The 19,172-nt window shown below is 45.5% G+C and overlaps 2 protein-coding genes and 1 long non-coding RNA gene across 4 annotated transcripts in view; 2 read left to right on the forward strand and 1 right to left on the reverse strand.

The window, feature by feature from the left end:
- The first annotated feature begins 2,682 nt into the window (after nucleotides 1–2,682).
- PRRG4 (proline rich and Gla domain 4) lies at nucleotides 2,683–15,385 on the forward strand. 2 transcript variants are annotated; one of them, XM_079973416.1, is made up of 6 exons: nucleotides 2,683–2,972; nucleotides 4,306–4,415; nucleotides 8,728–8,936; nucleotides 11,994–12,042; nucleotides 12,950–13,085; nucleotides 14,605–15,385. In XM_079973416.1, exons 2-6 carry the CDS (start codon nucleotides 4,316–4,318, stop codon nucleotides 14,819–14,821), a joined length of 711 nt encoding a protein of 236 aa, XP_079829542.1. In that variant the 5' UTR covers nucleotides 2,683–2,972; nucleotides 4,306–4,315; the 3' UTR covers nucleotides 14,822–15,385. The 2 variants fall into 2 exon arrangements, with proteins under 2 accessions (XP_079829542.1, XP_079829543.1); XM_079973417.1 differs by having other exon boundaries at nucleotides 2,688–2,972; nucleotides 8,728–8,891.
- A 172-nt stretch (nucleotides 15,386–15,557) lies between these two features.
- Nucleotides 15,558–16,677, reverse strand: LOC307216996. The gene is made up of 2 exons (XR_013839378.1): nucleotides 16,000–16,677; nucleotides 15,558–15,956 (listed from the first exon to the last, which is right to left on the reverse strand). It is a non-coding gene; the product is annotated as an uncharacterized lncRNA (long non-coding RNA).
- A 23-nt stretch (nucleotides 16,678–16,700) lies between these two features.
- The window catches only part of QSER1 (glutamine and serine rich 1), a 39,847-nt gene continuing 37,375 nt past the window's right edge, over nucleotides 16,701–19,172 (forward strand). The window contains exon 1 of the mRNA XM_079985824.1: nucleotides 16,701–16,950. Within this exon, the coding sequence (XP_079841950.1) occupies nucleotides 16,817–16,950 (134 nt within the window). The 5' untranslated portion in view covers nucleotides 16,701–16,816. The remainder of the gene's footprint in view (nucleotides 16,951–19,172) is intronic.

Below are 19,172 nucleotides of genomic sequence, written 5' to 3' on the forward strand. Positions count from 1 at the left end.
GAACTGTGCACACAGAATAGGCATGAGGCTTGTGGAAGCATACTACAATTACGGATTTATTAATCATAAATCAGGACAAAGAAACACGTCGTCTCTCTCTTTGTCTTCTCAGAGAGACAGAGAGAAGCAAAAGCTATACACACAACGGAAGATCCCAGCAAGCTGTGCTGGTATTTAAACATACATGTGACATGCAACAGTTCCATGTCTGCAACTAAAGGTGGAATAGAATTTTCCAAAAGTATTCACCTAGCAGTTTAAACCTTATTAATATTATAAATATGTATTGATAAGTGAATTGTGGTATCATACACTAGGCTTGGTGCTTGCCGAGTCGGGTTTAACAATCTTATTGTAGTTTAATCTGGAAGACGGAATGGTCCATTGCACTGTAATCACAGGAGCAGATTAAAACACAAGTTAGATAAAAAGGCAGAAGAAGGAGCCTTGCAAATAAACCATTAGAATGCAACAAAAGCAACCAAATGCAACTGCTGTCAAATCTCACTAGAGGGCATCAGTTTCCTAACCAAAGATGGCCATATAAAGGGTAGGGAAGTTGAAGAGACAATGTGCCAATGATTGTAATCCCACTGTACTGTTTACAACATTCAGCTGGAGCTTGCCAACACTGGGCATACTTGAATCAGCAAGTTCCTGGTACTGTGCATAAGGGAAGCCTAGCAAAAACCTTCGGGCAATAGTGAAGACAGTGCATAGTGGTAACAAGCTTAGGCAAATCTGAGCTCTCCCGTGCACATTTCATTACAAAAATACAGGATGGAAGAGAAGATACTGCAAGGGGAGGGCACTGCAACACGGCACCAGACTCATGGCCCGTGTGTGCATGTGTGTGTGTCCCTGCTCTAAAGTGAGCAAAACACACTGTTGACCTATGTGATCAAAAGGGGATTACAAAAGACAGTTGTTATGGATGCTATTCAGTATGATCAAGTGTAATGTGATGCATGTTGGGGTAAAAAAAATCTTAATTTCACGTACACGTTCATAGGGTCTGAACTGGCAGTTATGGCCCAGGAACAAGGCCTTGATGTACCCCAGCAGATAGTTCACTGGAAATCCTGTGTGCGGCAAATTCCATGCTTGGGATAGTTAGGAAATGAATTGGATATAAAACCTCCAATATCATAATGCTGTTATGTAAATCTATTGTGCGACCACAATTGGAATACTGTGAACGGTTCTGGTTGCCTCACCTCAAAAAGGATATTGTAGAGTTGGAAAGGGGCAGAAAAGAGCAACCAAGACAATCAACAGGGTGGAATGACTCCTTTATTAGGGAAGGTTGCAGTGTTTGAGGCTTTTGAATTTTGAGAAAAGGTGAATAAGAGGTGACAGTTTATAAAATTATTTTTGGAACAGAAAGTAGAAAGAGAAGTCCTTCCTCTCTCAAAACACCAGAATTTGTGGACGCCCAATGAAGCTGAATGTTGGAAGAGTCAGCACAAATGAAAGAACATACTTCTACATGCAGTGCATAGTTGAGCTATAGAATTCCATTCCTCAAGAGGCAGGGGTGGCCACCAACCTGAATGACTTTAAAAGAGAATGAGACAAATTCATGGAGGCTACTAGGCTCCTGAATGACTTTAAAAGAGAATGAGACAAATTCATGGAGGCTACTAGGCTCTGTCTTCATGGCTGGAAACATCAGTAGGGAAGAGTGCTCTGGTTCTCAGGTCCTGCTTGCAAGTTTCCCACAGGCATCTAGTTGGCCACCCTTAGAGCAGGCTGCTGGCCTTTGGCCTCGTCAAGCAAGCTCCTATGTTTTTACTCACATGCACTGATATTTAATGTCCAGGCAACTAGTGGACAAAATTTTAACCTTGCCAAATAATGATGCCATTATGGTCACTTCTCTAGGATATGGATACCAGTTCCTTCAAACAATTTGCTTCTCTCAGAAAAGGAGTTTCTTAGCATCGTCACAAATGGCACCAAGAACAATTAAGTGCAGATCCTTTCAGGTATCTGTAGAAAGTGTTCTCAAAAGGACAGGAGCAGGGAGCATAGCCGTGGGCAGAGTAAACATCTGGGACGTTCCTGCAGTGTACTTTCCTGTTGGCAGCATATCTCAAGTTCCGTTGGCATGGTAGACTTTCATCAAAATAATATAAATAACCCCTCAACTAGCTAGCTCATATACAAAGAAACTACAGTCACATCTCAGGTTGAATACACTTCATGTTGAGTGCGTTCGAGTTGCACTCCGCAGAAACCCGAAAGTAACGGAGCGCGTTACTTCTGGGTTTCGCCATTTGCGCAGACGCTCAAAATGACGTCACGCGCATGCACAGAAGCGGCAAAAAGCGACGCGCGCATGTGCAGATGTGCCGTCGCTAGTTACGTTTGCTTCTAGATGAGAAAGGGGCTCCGGAACGGATCCTGTTCGTATCTAGAGGTACCACTGTACTGACCTGCCTCGCTGCTCATTACATTACAATAAAATCACCCTTGACCAAAGTGGACAGGAAGGGCCTTTTTTTCAGTAATCCTCGAAGGCATTTGCAGCTCCACCGCACAAATAGCAATGCAAAACCAAAACTCAAATCCTTTTCCCACTTAAGGACAATTTCCTAGAATCCAGGTGGATGGGTGCAGAAAGGAGCTGTGTGTGACTCATACTGTTGCGAACGGGGAAGAGGAATGAGGATGTCTAAGGAAGACGGGGATATTCAACACGGACATGTTGAATGGGATGTTCACTCAGTATGCTAATTAGCCGATTTAAATATGCGCTGTCTTCTGCCGCGGCCGAGTCCTCTCTCCTTTTATTCCTGAGCCCGCCCGGGATTCAGGTGGGAGGCTACAAAAGCAGGTAATATGATCTCAAACCTCCGTCTCCCACTCCGAGTGCTCCCGAAGAGAAGCGATCGGCACCTCTGAGAAAAGCCAGGCTGGAGTGACGCGGACGGAGAACTTTGGGAGCATTTGGGATTTGAACTCAACAGGTAGGCGATCGCAAAAGCGAGATAGGTTTCGAGGAGCATAAAGACACAGAGATCTGCGAGTTTAAGGACATGGATGAAGCTGCCAGTTCTTCCGAGGGGAGGCGGAGGGAGGGAGGGAAAATTACTGGAGCCCACACCCTATGGCACCTTCGTGACCCGAGCAACGTGCCTTCTCCACTTACGCTTTCTGTAGTTCTACGTTGGGCTTGATCTTCCGCAATATCGGCTGTTAGATCTGCCCCTCAACTTGTAACGATGGTTTGGGGCTGGCGGGGGACGGGGGGCTTAGCTTTCATTAGTTTAAAGAAGCAGGAAGTGGCGGCGGGTGCCATCAATCGCAGCGCGCCATGAACTTGAAGTTTGCGCACAGTTTTGCTCGAGAATACCTTCAGCCCAAGATTCCCAGGGCGCTGTATTTTGCTTATGTGCTCATAACAAAAGTCAAAAGCCTAAAAAACCGTGTGTCCACAACAGCAGCAGCCGGCCATTTGAACATCGATGGGGAAGTGGGGTGGAATTCGAGGTGCGCTTCTGGGAAGAGAGGGCTGCTGGGGTTGGTATCGGGTGCGCCACAGTCATTGTTTTTTTGAAAGCGGCTCAGTTTCGTCCGGCTAAATTGCCCCCCCCCCCGAGATGCTGAGCAAGAGCTATTGTGCCTACTGGCAAGGAGCCAAAGAACAGCGCGACTAGCCTGGCCAGTCCAAGCGGTGGCTTTCTGGCGCAGGAGAATTTTTTTTTTTGCATTTCTGGAGCAGGAGCCCTTCAAGCCCATAAGGGGCGTTTCAGTCACATGGTACCACATAGCCTAGTTTTGAAGGGAGAGAAGTAGCGGGGGGGGGGGGTCTTACTGGTTGAACAAACCCTTGATCATGCCCAGAAGGAGCTCTGTGAACCCTGGTCAATATCATAGTAAAAGCACATGTCTAGTTTCTGTCATGCTGAAGCTCCGTGTAATCAGTTTGGAATGTTGTCCTTGACAAGATTCTACATGTGGGGGGAATGTGCTGGTGATCGAAAGGATGGACGGGCACATGAAGTAGGACCTAACTTATGTTATCATGTATTTTTTTTCCTGATGCTGAAATTGTTGGTTTCAATTGCTGAGAACAATCCATGTAATTATTATTACGCAACCAAGATGAGGTACATGCTAGACTGGTTTTATGGGAGGCCTGCAGCCTAATCTAAAGCAACTTTCATCTAAATGTCTTGTAGCGACTTGTGAATGATGTTAACTGCAGCCAACAAGTCAATTTTTCTGAAGTTTGTCTGCAATTTATCCATTAACAATTTAAAAAATATTATTAATTTGGTACCTTTTTTTTTTTTACAGGTACCGGGTTATGTTCTTTTTTTACGTTTTGCTCCTTCAGCTGGTGCTAACGTTGCTTGCATTTCCTCACTGCTCAAGACAACTGAAGGAATCGAATGCAGTGAAAGAAGGTAACTTTATGCATAAGCTATGGCTTCTAAACACATCTGAGATTCTCTTCCCAATCCAAAATTATAATCCAAAATTATAATTTGTTCACTAAAGCTTTACTCTTCCTTCATTAAAAATGGTCTAATTGCGCGTATGGGTGGAGGAGGGGAATCATGCAGATACTATTGTCAAGATAGTTCAAGAAGTAAGTCATTCCTGTGGGGTGTATGAAATCAAAAGAATTTATTGCAACAATCAATAGTCATAGAACAACAATCTTAAATACATTGTTCTGGGTTTTAAACTGCACCCCACCCAGGCAATTGCCCCATACTAACATGTTTAGTTGGAAACCATAGGCCAGAATTGCTTCTGGTTGGCCCCATGCAGCCAGCAATATGGAATTCCCCAAGCCCATCCTTAATCAGTGGCTATACCAAGCACCTGCCAAACTCCAACGGCCATAGTGACAAGTATCCTTTATTTATCTACCACATATTCCACAAATACATTTCTGCTCAATGTAGTTCATAGAAAACCAAGACCTCTGTGGTGCAATGGGTTGGTGCGGTGGTGTCCAAACTTTTTTCAAAGAGGGCCAGATTTGATGAAGTGAAGGGCCATAAGGGCCAACCAAAGTTGTTGACCTCTTTTTTAGGATTGAGGTTGTTGAGCTTTTTTTTAGGATTTTACCCCAGTAAATAAACTGTCGCAGGGGCCAGATTAAACCAACCAGTGGGCCCCCGAAACGGACTTTGGACATGCCTGGTTGGTGCATCTAGCTGTTAACCAACAATTAACATTTAACAGCTCATTTAAAATCCACCAAAAAAAATAGTAAGTGTACCATGTTCAAATAAGCTAGCTAACAATGTCCAACACTTCCACAACCCCTGATAGCCCCAAACTGATGGCATTAGTGCCAAGCAACCCACTCCCATGAACGTTCAGAAGCATAAGACCAGAAACAGAGTAGTTCCCTTATGAAGGCTCAAGGGCTAAGGGATGGGACAATGCAGGTGGAATCATCCACTCCCAAGGGTACAGGGTCTCCATGCTCTTGCTTTCTTCCCCTTGCTTGTTCCCACAGAATTTATGATGAGTTGTGCTATATTTCATTTCATTTCATTTTGCAGGAAAATGTCCTCTTGAGGATTCACTGCAATTCTACCATGCTCAATTAGAAATATATCACTTTTAAATTAATGGATTTCATCTGGTTATATATATTTGTGTGTGCTTTTACCACCTAAACATGCATTTATAAGTATTAGTAACCATGGAAGAATTACAGGGAAACGTCATTTTATGAAGTCATTTTCCTGCTAAAGTTGTTCGTATTCAACCTGCCCTCAGGCTCCACTCAAGTTCCCCACATTGTTTCAACTGAACTTGACACATTTCAGTCCCACCTCACCTCACCTGGAAAGGTTTACTCCCTTTGACACGTACCTCTGTTCTGGCTTCTAAAGGATGTTTATAACTTCTTCATCCTGAACACCTCTAATATGGCTCAAAGTGACATCACTGTCATAGTTTCATAAGTAACTTGTGTATATTATCTGGGGCTGAACAATGATTGTGGCTCTCAAAAGTTCTTCTTCAGGTTTTTCTTAGGCTACTGGCTAAAGATTTCTGTTTTGAAATATAATCCACTGTTGTTAAGAAGACAACAAGCCTGCAACTTAGGCAAGGGATTGCACCTAGAACCGAAATCACATATAGTCAATACACATTGGGTTCAATGGTAAGTGGGATTGCCAAAGTCCTTTTTTCCAGGCACCCGCCCTTTTTTTATTTTTATTTTTAATTGTTTGCCGAGCGTATGAATCTGAATGTGCACAAGTTAAATGTGTGCATGTTGCAAACTTAAAGGTAAAGGGACCCCTGACCATTAGGTCCAGTCGTGGCCGACTCTGGGGTTATGGCGTTCATCTCGCTTTATTGGCCAAGGGAACCGGCGTACAGCTTCCGGGTCATGTGGCCAGCATGACTAAGACGCTTCTGGCGAACCAGAGCAGCACACGGAAACGCCGTTTACCTTCCCACCAGAGTGGTACCTATTTATCTACTTGCACTTTGACGTGCTTTCAAACTGCTAGGTTGGCAGGAGCAGGGACTGAGCGACGGGAGCTCACCCTGTTGCAGGGATTTGAACCGCCGACCTTCTGATTGGCAAGTCCTAGGCTCTGTGGTTTAACCCACAGCGCCACCCGCGTCCCTCTTCTTTCCTGTCATGTGATCCTCAGATTAAAGTATTTTGTTAGTGGAGCTCCTTTTTCAGAAACTAGGGATATACAACAGTTTGTGGGACTCTGCTGGTTTCCTTGAGAAAAACCATGAGAGTAGTCTCAATTTTACTGACATCTGTGGCAGATTGTCTTTGTATCTACCATGGCATGATTTATGCCACCCACAACACTTTTCCGTTATTAAATAGTAAGGTTCTGGGGCGATTGCAATTGATGCAATCCTTCGAAAAGATACTGAAAGAGACCACAGGTTTTCTAAAAGCACCCAATAATAACATATTTTGGAACGGGCCGGATTTTTCACTTTGCAGCCACCCACTGTGGACAAGAAGATGGATGTGGTTTTGGGGTGTCAGTATAAACAAGTTTTTTACTCAGTGGCCCCCACAGAATCCCTGAAGCAGTAGCACCTGACACAACCTCACAGCATCAGCACTGGGGATGAAACTTCACAGTTAGATACAGGAGTGAATTCAGTCTAGTCTTGACACAAGCAGGATTAGATAGAAGCATTACTGAGATAACTGAGAGTCAGGTTACAGGGCAAGGGGCAGGTAACCAGGAATCTGGGGCAAATAGAAAATCTGGAGAAAGGCTTAAGAAACAAACAAGGAGAAGAAGAGGTGGTTGAATTGAATACCAGCAGCCTTTTCCTGCTTGCTTCTGCAAGAGTTTCAGTGAGGCCAGAGCCTACAAAGCTAGGGCAACCATCATGGTCACATCATCAAAGGTTCTGTCACCTGGGACTCAGCTATACAGCTGCAAATAAAACGTTTAAAATGTGTTGTAAAGTGCAGTATACAAATGTGACACTAGATGGTAATAGCTATGCCAAATTCAATGTATTTTTCAAAATGTTATTTTTAAAAAAGTATTTTCACAGCATTTTTTTGTATGTGTGTAGATTCCATCCTAGAGGCTCACCCACTAAAGCTGACTAGTGGATGCCATTAACCAAACATAGCCTTGGGAAACCCTGTGTTTGATTTGAGCCCAGTCGTTATTTCCTTGAGTAGATTATGTGCAAGTGCTTTATATAGCTCCAGATCGCTGCAGTATGGCATTCAGCATTGGATAACCTTTTCACCTATAAAGCCTAAACCATGAGTAGGCAAACTAAGGCCCGGGGGCCAGATCCGACCCAATTGCCTTCTAAATCCGGCCTGCAGACGGTCTGGGAATCAGCATGTTTTTACATGAGTAGAATGTGTCTTTTTATTTAAAATGCATCTCTGGGTTATTTGTGGGGCATAGGAATTCGTTCATTCCCCTCCCCCCCAAAAAATATAGTCCAGCCTCCCCTCACAAGGTCTGAGGGACAGTGAAGCGGCCCCCTGCTGAAAAAGTTTGCTGACCCCTAGACTAAACCATAATGACAAAAGGGGTTCAATTTTTAAGGCCTATGTAATACTCAAATGGGACGCGGGTGGCGCTGTGGGTAAAACCTCAGTGCCTAGGACTTGCCGATCGTATGGTCAGCAGTTTGAATCCCGTCGTTCGGTCCCAGCTCCTGCCCACCTAGCAGTTCAAAAGCACTCTTAAGTGCAAGTAGATAAATAGGGACTGCTTTATAGCGGGAAGGTAAACGGCGTTTCCGTGTGCTGCGCTGGTGCTGGCTCGCCAGCTGCAGCTTCGTCATGCTGGCCACGTGACCCGGAAGTGTCTTCGGACGGCGCCGGCTCACGGCCTCTAGAGCGAGATGAGCATGCAACCCTAGAGTCAGACACGACTGGCCCGTACGGGCACGGGTACCTTTACCTTTTAATACTCAAATATGATCTACTGCTGTTTTCGCAATAATTTGAAGTAAGTAATGTGTGAGCCACACATCACGCAGCCTCCTAGTGTGACTTGAGCAAACATAGGTGGTTAGAAAATGTGGTTGTGAAATATTTTGAATCAGCTCTGCTGATTCATATGTGACTTCTTCCATGTGACTATAATCAAGGGACTCTACTTGGTGTGTCTTTAAAGCATCTGTGAATGGAAATTTTCCACCAGTGTGTTTGCATTCCAGTGTATTTTCTTAAAGGCCATGTTTATATATTTAATATAAATGTTGCTTTAATTATTTTTTCAGTGTTCATCTCAACAGAGGAAGCCAATTTATTCATTGGACGACACCTTCTATACAACAGATTTGACTTTGAACTAGTAACCCCAGGGGATCTTGAAAGGGAATGCAATGAAGAATACTGCAATTTCGAGGAAGCAAGAGAAATTTTTGGAGACCAAGAAAAAACAGTAATTGCTTTACTTTTGGTGGCCTATAAAGGAGATATTTCTAAGGTCAATGTTTAGGACTACATCATGTGTACATATTTATCATTTGAGAAAGGGCACAGAACCCATTGTGCTTATGGGTGAAATTGTATTTTTATTTTTATTTTTTTTACTGCTCCTAGGCTTGAAAGGGTTGTGCCTCTCAAACTAGCCCAGGTTTGGTCTTTCTGAATCGTTGTCTGAGCCATTATGCAGAGGGGGAAAGTAATCAGTCTTCTCCAATTGGTTGCTTTGGATTCCAACTCCCTGAATCCCTGACCATAGGCTACGGATCAGCAAACTTTTTCATTAGGGGGCTGGTCCACTGTCCCTCAGACCTTGTGGGGGGTTGGACTATTTTTTTTTGGGGGGGGGGAATTGAACGAATTCCTATGCCCCACAAATAACCCAGAGATGCATTTTAAATAAAAGGACACATTCTACTCAGGTAAAAACACGCTGATTCCCAGACCGTCCGCGGGCCAGATTTAGAAGGCAATTGGGCCGGATCCAGCCCCCGGGCCTTAGTTTGCCTATCCATGCCATAGGCCATATTGGCTGAGGCTAATTGAGAATAGTCCAAAATGTCTGACGGGCAACAGGTTGAGGAGGGCTGAACTAGCTCGTTAAGTGTTCGTAGAAGAATTTACAAGTGAATCCAAATTCCACTTCCCTCACTCTTTGGTGCTGCACTCACACTAGGCTTTATGTGCTACTGTTATTAGGATGGGTACGCTCTATCTCCACAAAATGGATGGGGGCAGCCTTGGGATTAGCCTTGCTGTTATTAACTTTTTTGGTAAATGGGGCTAGGTGATGCATTTCACAAGAGAATCATCAAGGAAATGTTTCTAACGTAGTAGAGTTTCTTGACGTGTGCAGTGTGGAGAAGCTTTTCCATATGTGCATAGTTTTTTTCTTTAAAAAATAATTGAAGGCGTGTTCCATGGTGACTCGTTTTGTCTTGCCACCAAAGGCAAAATAGGAACATACAGTGGTACCTCAGGTTACATATGCTTCAGGTTACATACGCTTCAGGTTACAAACTCCGCTAACCCAGAAATAGTGCTTCAGGTTAAGAACTTTGCTTCAGGATGAGAACAGAAATCATGCTCTGGCGGCGCTGCAGCAGCAAGAGGCCCCATTAGCTAAAGTGGTGCTTCAGGTTAAGAAAAGTTTCAGGTTAAGAACGGACCTCCGGAACGAATTAAGTACTTAACCCGAGGTACCACTGTAATTCGTTCTGGAGGTCCATTCTTAACCTGAAACTGTTCTTAACCTGGAGTTCAACTTTAGCTAATGGGGCCTCCCACTGCCGCTGCTGCGCAGTTTCTGTTCTCATCCTGAAGCAAAGTTCTTAACCCAAGGTACTATTTCTGGGTTAGCAGAGTCTGTAACCTGAAGCGTCTGTAACCTGAGGTACCACTGTACTGCTGTGCTGCCGCTCTGCCCCCACACTGCCACCGCTACCAGGGAAGCTGAAAAGTGCCACCCTGGCAAGCTCACCCCACTACCAGCAAAGAAGCAGCACTGTTTTCCAGCGAAATTTTGCAAGATCTCAATGGAAACCAACACCACTTCTCCCCCAGAGACAGAGGAGGGTGGAGCACCTATGGGTGCTGCTTCTTATGCTGCCTGAGATGGCTATTTTAAACCTCCTCATAGGTAGGCCAACATGTACTGTTACTAGTCATCTTTTAAATCCACTAGTTTATAGCAGAACTGTAAGTTTTAGGTTAATACTGCATACACAAGTACATTTAAATCACATTTTTTATCCCAGGAATCCTGGGAACTATAGTTTATACCACACAGCAACTCTTCGGCTAGGAAAGCTCAGACAGTAGAGCATGAGACTCTTAATCTCAGGGTCATGGATTTGAGCACCACGTTGGGCAAAGATCCCTGCACTGCAGGGGGTTGGACTAGATGACCATCAGGGTCCCTTCCAACTCTACGATTCTATGAATTCTCTGCACCTGCAGTTCCAATTATTCTTTGCACAAGATGCACTTTAAATGTATGGCGTGTATGCACTATAAACTGCTTTTTCTTTACCAATACACTATTTTAAGGTTCAAGCTTGATTTGTGACAAAACAGCAAGCATTATTCCTTTTGCAGGGGAAAATGTGGCTTTTTTAAGTTCACAAGAAGGAGAGGGAGGAAAAATCTCCCTCTTTGAGGTTTACCATGGGGCCAGTTAAGGTTTGCATATTTGAGCTTCTGATTTGGGGCTAAACATATGCCAACTTTAATGTGCTCTTTGGCCTTAATTGTGGTGAATGTTCCTATGGTAAGAGTGTATGCATTGTCTTATTTTGCATCAGACACTGGTCACTCATTATTCTTATATTTTTAGAAATTGCTGTTTCTGAGTTGCAGAGTAGCTCTGAGTTAGTTGTCCATATTAGCACGTCAAAGCTTGGGAGCACCAATAAGCTTAAGGACAGCCTGTCAAACTGGAAGCTATGCCCAGAAGCAAAACAGTATTCATAAAGCAGAGGTTCCACTATAAAAATATAAAAATAAACATATTGTGTGCATGCACTGTAAATGTATGCATGTCTCATCAAATGGCTTCTCAGGGAACTTGCTGCTGCATGATGTACTTAGGCTTTCATCTTTTGAAGGGAGTCCTTTTAAATCCATGTGACATGCAGCTGAATATGCTAGTCACGGGGTGGGGGTGGGAATCCGCCTCAGACAGTTGTAGCAAACATGCTTAAGAATCATATTCTAGTAAGTATTCACTTATACCAACATGAGTTATCAATAACTAGAAGTTGCAGTATAAGCCAATTACCAGCGGGGCTAATGAAGTGTTTTATTTCCGTCTTGCATTATGCACAGCTTGTTGCCTTTCTCTCAGTCCAATTTATATATACTGATAATTAATATTGGTATTAAGGCAGGTATTAAAACTTCCTTAACCAAATCCCACCCAGAGTTATTCAGTGTGACTCTTGTAACTTCAACCAAAGTTAAATTCTTAACTGGTTTTTTTTGGGGGGGGGGCAGTTTTTGTTTTTAATTGCTGCTAGAGATTTTACCTCAATTACATTGTTTTTCTTTACTATCTCAGATATTATTTTGGGAGAAATATACCATGGAGGGTCGTGGCAGATATCAAGGTAAGCCAAAATCACAGGTCTTCGTGGTTTCTATTTTTGTTTTATTTTGCAGATACTTTTAACCCACCATCCAAACCCACACTCACCTCTGCCTGGCAGAGCAGCTCTGTCACAACCACAGTACCACCACTTCTGCTGGCCACAAGGAAAAATGCCTTCTTGCTATGACATCCCCTAGGTCTATTGCCATCACATAATGGCAGCAGAGCTGGCTCAAGGTTGAGTGGATCCTTTGCTGGCCCAGTTCCACCCTCCCCCAACCCTGAAATGCCCCACTTCAGGGAGTCCTGCTGACTCCTGCCAGTGGGGCTTCTGCCCACCTGCCATTTACATTGGGGCATTCCTTGTTGGTGTAACTGGGCAGGGCTGGGTGGAGAGACACCTCTGCTTCATCCCAACCTCCTCCAGTGTCATGGACTAGTTGGACGCACAGGAATGGTGGGAAGAAGGTTCAGAGCCCCAAAAGTAGTGGTAGGATGTTGAAGAGGGAGAAGACAGGGGTGAGGTGGTGTCGGAAGTGGAAGATGTAACAGGGCTTAGTGAGCTGGGGGAGTCTGTGGCAGAGAGAAGTCTGATCTAATTCTGATCAGAGGCAGAAGCTGAAGCAGGAGAGGAGGGAGGCCAAGAGGCAGGGATTATTCCGGTTGTTAAAGAGGCATCGGTGTCTGCCCCTCCAGTTGTAACAAGCATCTTTCTTCCAGAACCAGGAGAGGCATGAAAAGGGTGAAGATAGCTTCTCACAACCAGTGTCTTACATTGCTTGGGAAAGAACCTGGAGAGGAGGGGACTTAGGCAGATATGGGGAGGTGGGATAATTTAGGAATAGTTTCAAGACACTTTTTTTTTACGGCATAGTGTGACCTAGGGTAGATCAAGAATATACTCAGTAATTCTGATTTCTGTACAGAAGAGCAAGCAATGCGGAAGATTGACGTTATGGGACTTTTGACTGGCTTGGTCGCAATTGGAGTACTGTTGATCATAACTGGGTTACTTATTTATTTTCTCTGCCAAAAGAAGTGCAAACAAAGACATCTACCACGGTAAGAAAATAAGTTTTGTGATTTCCAACACTTTGTTCAGTGTATTCAAGTTTGACATGGAAGTTTCTGTACCCCCCCCCCAAAAAAAAAAAATTATGGGTGCAGCATACAGTGGTACCTCGGGTTAAGAACTTAATTTGTTCCGGAGGTCCGTACTTAACCTGAAACTGTTCTTAACCTGAAGCACCACTTTAGCTAATGGGGCCTCCTGTTGCCGCTGTGCCGCCAGGGCACGATTTCTGTTCTCATCCTGAAGCAAAGTTCTTAACCTGAAGCACTATTTCTTCTGGGTTAGTGGAGTCTGTAACCTGAAGCATATGTAACCTGAAGCGTATGTAACCCGAGGTACCACTGTCTATGTGTGCTGTATGTTTACTGTATTTTGTCCCATTTGGGTTTGTGCTGTGCAGATATTTATCTATCTGAAGCATTTGTACCCTGCTGTTAGCCAAAAAAGCTCCCAGAGTGGCTTACACACAATAAAAACAAGGCAGCCTCTACTTGGGAGACTTACAAACTAAAAACATACAAGGGAAATAATGAACAGCTGGTGCAGCTCAGGGACAGGCAGTTCATGAAGGAGCCCTGCTTCCTATTTCTCCCACTGAGGCAGTATGATGGAATGGCTGCCCACAGATGACAACTGAGGGGAGATGAGGCCTGATGGAGCTGTCCTGTCACAGCAGATTCAATGGAGTGAGCGCTGCTTCCCAGCTCTCCTCCCACTGCTGGAATGGCTGCCCCCAGGAGACAGCCTTGCTGTCACCTGTCCCAAGGTGATATGCCTTGGGACTTAAGAGAAAAAAATGGGAATAGGATATGACTTACCAAATAATCTATGGATTTCGACTTGAACAGTTGAATCCTTCAGAGCCAATATATTTTTAAAAATAATCCTGCTGTATCCTAATATACGGAGATTTGGATGGAAATAAGGTATATGAAATTGTTATGGCCATGGAAGAGCATGAAGATCAGTGGGCAAAGCTAATTGCTGAGGTTTGTGGGAAAGATAAAGGCAAAATCTGGAGTCAGTAACAGGGAATAACGAACAGAAACATGGGAAAAAGCCTTATACTGATTCATACCATTGATTCATCTAGCTCAGAATACTGACTGCCAGCAGCTCTCTAGAGCTCCTGACAAATTGTCCCTCAGTGCAATTGTTACGAATTGTGATGTGGGAAGGTGACAGTACTGGCATCTGTGACATCAGACACACAGCCCCGGCCTATATTTGTCCATGACATATGTACTCTTTTAATTCTTCAGAGGTGATGTACCCTTGTCCAGTGCTGATCCATATGCTTTAGTAAAATGGGGTTAGGGAACTATACCAGCACAAGTGGATACTGTACTCCCATTCTATGCCACCCTGTTCTCTGAGCAGCAAACAATAGCCACTGAAAACATTGTACTCCCAAGAAAGTGTAGTTCAGGTTCTTCTCGCAAACGAAGTTTTGGACTCTTATACTTAATCACCATTCTGCCATTCTTAAACGTTTTACTTTTATTTTAGGGATAGAAGCTACAGGAGGCGTAACTCTTCCATCATCTTTCAAAGACACGAAGAGATTTCCTTAAGCCCTCTCTCTCCATGCACAGAACGCAGTGGATTGCCAACTTATGAACAAGCAGTGGCACTAAGCAGCAATTGTGAAGTTCCACCGCCGCCATATCCAGGCCCTTCAAGAGGGCTTAGGGCATTCAAGAAGTCTCTCTCTCTTCCTGTTTAATTAAGAAACGGAGCTTGTAGAATGCTTGAGAATAACTTGGAGAGAAGAAGCTGTATAGCTGAAATGCTGCAGCATTGTGCTTACTTCAGGAGTCTTTCACAGGGTGAAAGGGATACAGCTCTTCAGTGTGCCTGAGAGGAAGTGAAGTGTGTCAGGTGAACAAGGAATGCACCCTTAAACAATGTGCTGATGGCTAAGGATGAACGACTCCTTTTGTTATGCTTCATTTTAGGTGCTAAGAACTGTAGTGAACTCCTCTGATGCATTCTGAGCCAATTGGTGCAATCAGTGCATTGATTTGCCAACCTTTCTGTCTCTCACCAACTTAGCACTTTCATTATCAATTTTTTTTAAAGCTGCATTTTTTAAATTAAAAAAACACCAATTCAGATTGGTAATAAAGTGGGAATGATAATATGAATAAACACAGGATCCTTGCTTTGAACTACTTTTAACCACAATAAAAGGAAGAGCTAGTAACATCATATAAATGGAATGTTTCTCTAACTCTGAACAACTTAAACTGTGTTTTTTCAAACTAGCAATAACAGATCTTTAATTGAATGGTGCTTCCTCCTCATTTGCCTCTCAGTGCACATTAAATCATGAATCTTCATGCATCCGATGAAAAAGGCCTTAAGTATTACCCCAAGTTACAGGTACATGAGGGGGGAAGAAGAATGGAAGCTGAGAAAACATGCTATTAGCAGTGACCACTCACAACACAGTCCTGGTATTGGTTAGCTAATTAACATGAGGCGGATTTATTAAAACTTACATTGAAGTCACTGAATTAACTGTATGTTTGCATACAGGTTATAAGTGCAGGTATATTTGTTGCAGAATACTTACACAAGTATCTTCTCTAATTCTGGGAGCAATGTTAAACCAAAGGAGCTAAGCCGCTAAGGGAAATGTGAAATAGCTACTGGCATGGGGTGAGGAACAGTGCATGTCCTGTTTTCAGAAAAGAAGCATGTACAATATTCTTTTCAAGCGTTTGATTTCTCCACCTACATTCCAAAGCAGAGAAACAGTTCACACCCACCCACCCACCCACTGGAAACTGTATGAACTTTGGGGGCATTTTACACATTACCCACAACAACAAACCGGAGGCTCTCCAGCATGTACACTCTGCAAGCAGAAACAGCTAATCTTGGCTTCCTGGATGAGACACGTGTATGACACTTCTCACGTCGACAGCTTTAAACTGGTAGGCATACAAGCTAAAACAGTGCACGAGGGAGAAAAAAAATCTGAGGAAGGAGTGTCCGCGTGGCTCCAGAACTTCTAGCTCAGTCACGGAAAACCATTTTCACCTGCACACAAAAAAGATGGCAAAGCATTCCCCACCGCACGGCGGCCAACACGGGTCCTTACTGCAGCCCATCCGAAGTAAGCAATTCCCAGTCGCCATACCAGGCTTCGGCTACCCCGAAGCTTGTCAGTATTTAGGGCTCCTCGGTTATTGCTCGCATTCTGACGCGCCGCCTTTCCCGGTTCCGCTCTGTAGGCCAAACTCACTCCTTCCTCCCTTCCTTCTCCCGCCGCCGCTACGATTACGGATCCTCGGCGGCGGCGGCGGCGGCAGCCGCTGCTTCCCGTGCTCTGGAGCCCCAGTAAACTGTGGCGGGGGTGGGAGGGACATCCTGGTAAGCAGCAGCAGCAGCAGCAGCAGCAGCAGCAGCAGCCCAACATGGGTCTTCGGCTGGGCTGCTTGCAGCCGCCGCTCCCCTAATTACGAGCCGCCCTCCCGCCCCTCGCGGCGGAAACCGAGGGGAGGGCCGCGTCGGGGTGGCCGCCGCCGCTGCCGCCCTCCTCCTCCTCCTCCTCCTCCTGCGAGAGTGAAGGGGGGGAGTCGCTCCCACCCGCTCGGTCCTTGCAGCTGCAGCCGCCGCCGCCAAGCAGCCCGCCCGCCTCCGCCCCCTTTCCCTTCTCCCCGCGCGCCCAGGCCCCGCGCGGAGCCGCGGCGTCCCCTCCTTTCCCGCTCCGATGATGGACAGGAACTACCCGGCGACCCCCAGCTACCCCGACCCGCTGGCTTCGGTCGCCGCCGCCGCCGCCGCGTCCTCGCCGCCGCCCTCCGCCTGGGCCTACGAGCGGGGCGCCAGCAGCCTCAAGGCCAGGTAAGGAGGGTCCGCTCTGCAGCCGGCGGCTCGCCTGCTGCGGGGGCTGCGCCAGGAAAGGCCGGGGATTGGGACGAGGCCTCCGGTGCCCCTCGCGCCCGCCGGGCGTGCCCGCCGCTCCTCGAAGCGGCGGAGGCGCCGGCGCTTGGGGAGGCTTCCCTCCTCCCGAAAGGAGAAAGCGGCGGCGGGCAGCCCTTCTTCGGCGCTGCGGGGGCCCAGGGCGCCGTTGGGCTTTGGAGGCGGGTGTCGCGAGGGGAAGGAGGCTGGGAGGGCGAGCAAATAAGGGGCAATGAGAGCCGGTGGATGGCGAGGAAGGCGGCTCCGTGGTGTAGGAGAGGACTGGGGCGGGAGGGTGATTCGGGGCTGCCATGCAATCCCCAAACCACGCTTCTCTCTTCTATAAAATCACGCTTTCTGCAACTTGGAGCGTTGTTTCTTCCTTCCCCTCGGCGTGGGAAGAGGGAAGCCACGCATTCCAAAATTAGTCCTCCTTTTCCCTTCACCCCTCCCCCATTAAAGTGCATTTAAACTCCTAAGAAAGCGGGGAAAGTTGCCCTGCTTTTCGTCTCCGGCTCCCAAGGGGTGTGTGTGTGTGTGCGCGCGCGCGCGTGTTCACCAGGCATGTTGGAGTTCAAGAGTTCGTGTTTACTTTTTACGTTGCCTAGGGGAAGCCCATCTCATACTGTATCAACTTTTTGTGCGTGTCGTCTTTGAGATCTTTGGAGGAAAGTGGGGAAGGCTCCCCCACCCCCATATGTATACAGTCAATCCTAGTGGGCAGAGCGAGGCTTTAAAGGTGTGGCACAATTTGTTAAACGGCACAGTTTACAGAGGGAAGGAGTGTGAAGAACAATACCGTGTGCTTTGGAGGTTGAAAGCGCAGAGTTGGCAATTGGGGATGGGCATTGCTAACTCTCAATGATCTCATCTTAAGCCGCCAGAGTGTGTTTTGGGTTCATCTCATGGCTTCCCAGCATCCTCGCATCATGTTCTGACTCTTGCCCAAGAGCATAAAATCCCCAGGGGTTTAACGGAGTAAAGCGTGGAATAATGAATGTGATCCTTTTATATTTCGTTTTGTATTGCTTTTTCATACATGCTGGCAAAGGTGCTTTTACCATGCTGTGAGTAAAGTAGCTTTCCCTACAATATATATTTTTAAATGTAGGTTTAACTGTATATATTTAAGCAACTTGTGCTTCTTAAAACAAGTGAGGGATTTTGCATGTTGAACCTGAAATCCGGTTGGGTGTTGGTATGGAACAGGTGGGACCTGCAACAAAATGTTGCAGTGGATCTCTGAGCTGGAACAACAGTGGAAGAAATTTGTATCTCCACCAACCAATCTTAAATTATATTATCTTTCATATTTTGATGACTTTAACCAATTTTGATGCAGTAAGCGAATTTATAGACAGCTCTTTAACATTGACCGAGGAGCAGTCATTCAGGTGCCTCCCCCAATAATCCTTTAGCTTGTTTTAACTTAGATGTAAGAGATTTTTTAAAGAAAGTGCTGTAATTAAAAACCATGCTCATAGGCGAAATCAAAATAGGTGTGTGATGCTTTGGTCCATGAGGAGAACAAGGAAATCTTATTTGCTGGCAGTCAGGCTTTGATAAGCTTGCAAAGCTTGATAATTCCCTGCCTTGCAAGTCAGTCCAAGCCTGCTCACCAGCAAACTAAGAGGAGAGTGGGAGAATGAGAACAGAGGAAGCTGCCTTACACCTAGTCAGGTCATTGGTCCACGTAGCTCAGTTTTGTCTACACTGATGGGCAGTGGCTCTCCTGGATTTCACACAGGCTTCTCTCCCAGTCATACCTGGAGATTAAACCTGGGACTTTCTGTGTCTAAAGCAGATGCTCTACTATTAAACTACAGTAGTACCTCGGGTTACATATGCTTCAGGTTACATACGCTTCAGGTTACAGACTCCGCTAACCCATAAATAGTACCTCGGGTTAAGAACTTTGCTTCAGGATGAGAACAGAAATCATGCTCCGGCGGCACAGCAGCAGCAGGAGGCCCCATTAGCTTAAGTGGTGCTTCAGGTTAAGAACAGTTTCAGGTTAAGAATGGACCTCCAGAACGAATTAAGTACTTAACCCGAGGTACCACTGTACAGCCTTTCCCCACCAGAGAATTTTCATTGTTGATGGCCAGGCTCAAAAGATCATGGAGATGGTAAAAGCTAATGAGTTAAAAGTTGGCAAGTGCTTT

Source organism: Podarcis cretensis, assembly GCF_951804945.1.
Source record: "Podarcis cretensis genome assembly, chromosome: 1".
Taxonomy (NCBI): Eukaryota; Metazoa; Chordata; class Lepidosauria; order Squamata; family Lacertidae; genus Podarcis; species Podarcis cretensis.

What these genes read in the sequence shown, in the direction of transcription:
- PRRG4 (XM_079973416.1), top strand. Translation starts at nt 4,316, where the DNA reads ATGTTCTTTTTTTACGTTTTGCTCCTTCAGCTGGTGCTAACGTTGCTT. An exon ending in ATAAAGGAGATATTTCTAAG is followed by an intron (nt 8,937 to 11,993) that starts GTCAATGTTTAG and finishes TTACTATCTCAG; the next exon opens with ATATTATTTTGGGAGAAATA. An exon ending in AAACAAAGACATCTACCACG is followed by an intron (nt 13,086 to 14,604) that starts GTAAGAAAATAA and finishes CTTTTATTTTAG; the next exon opens with GGATAGAAGCTACAGGAGGC.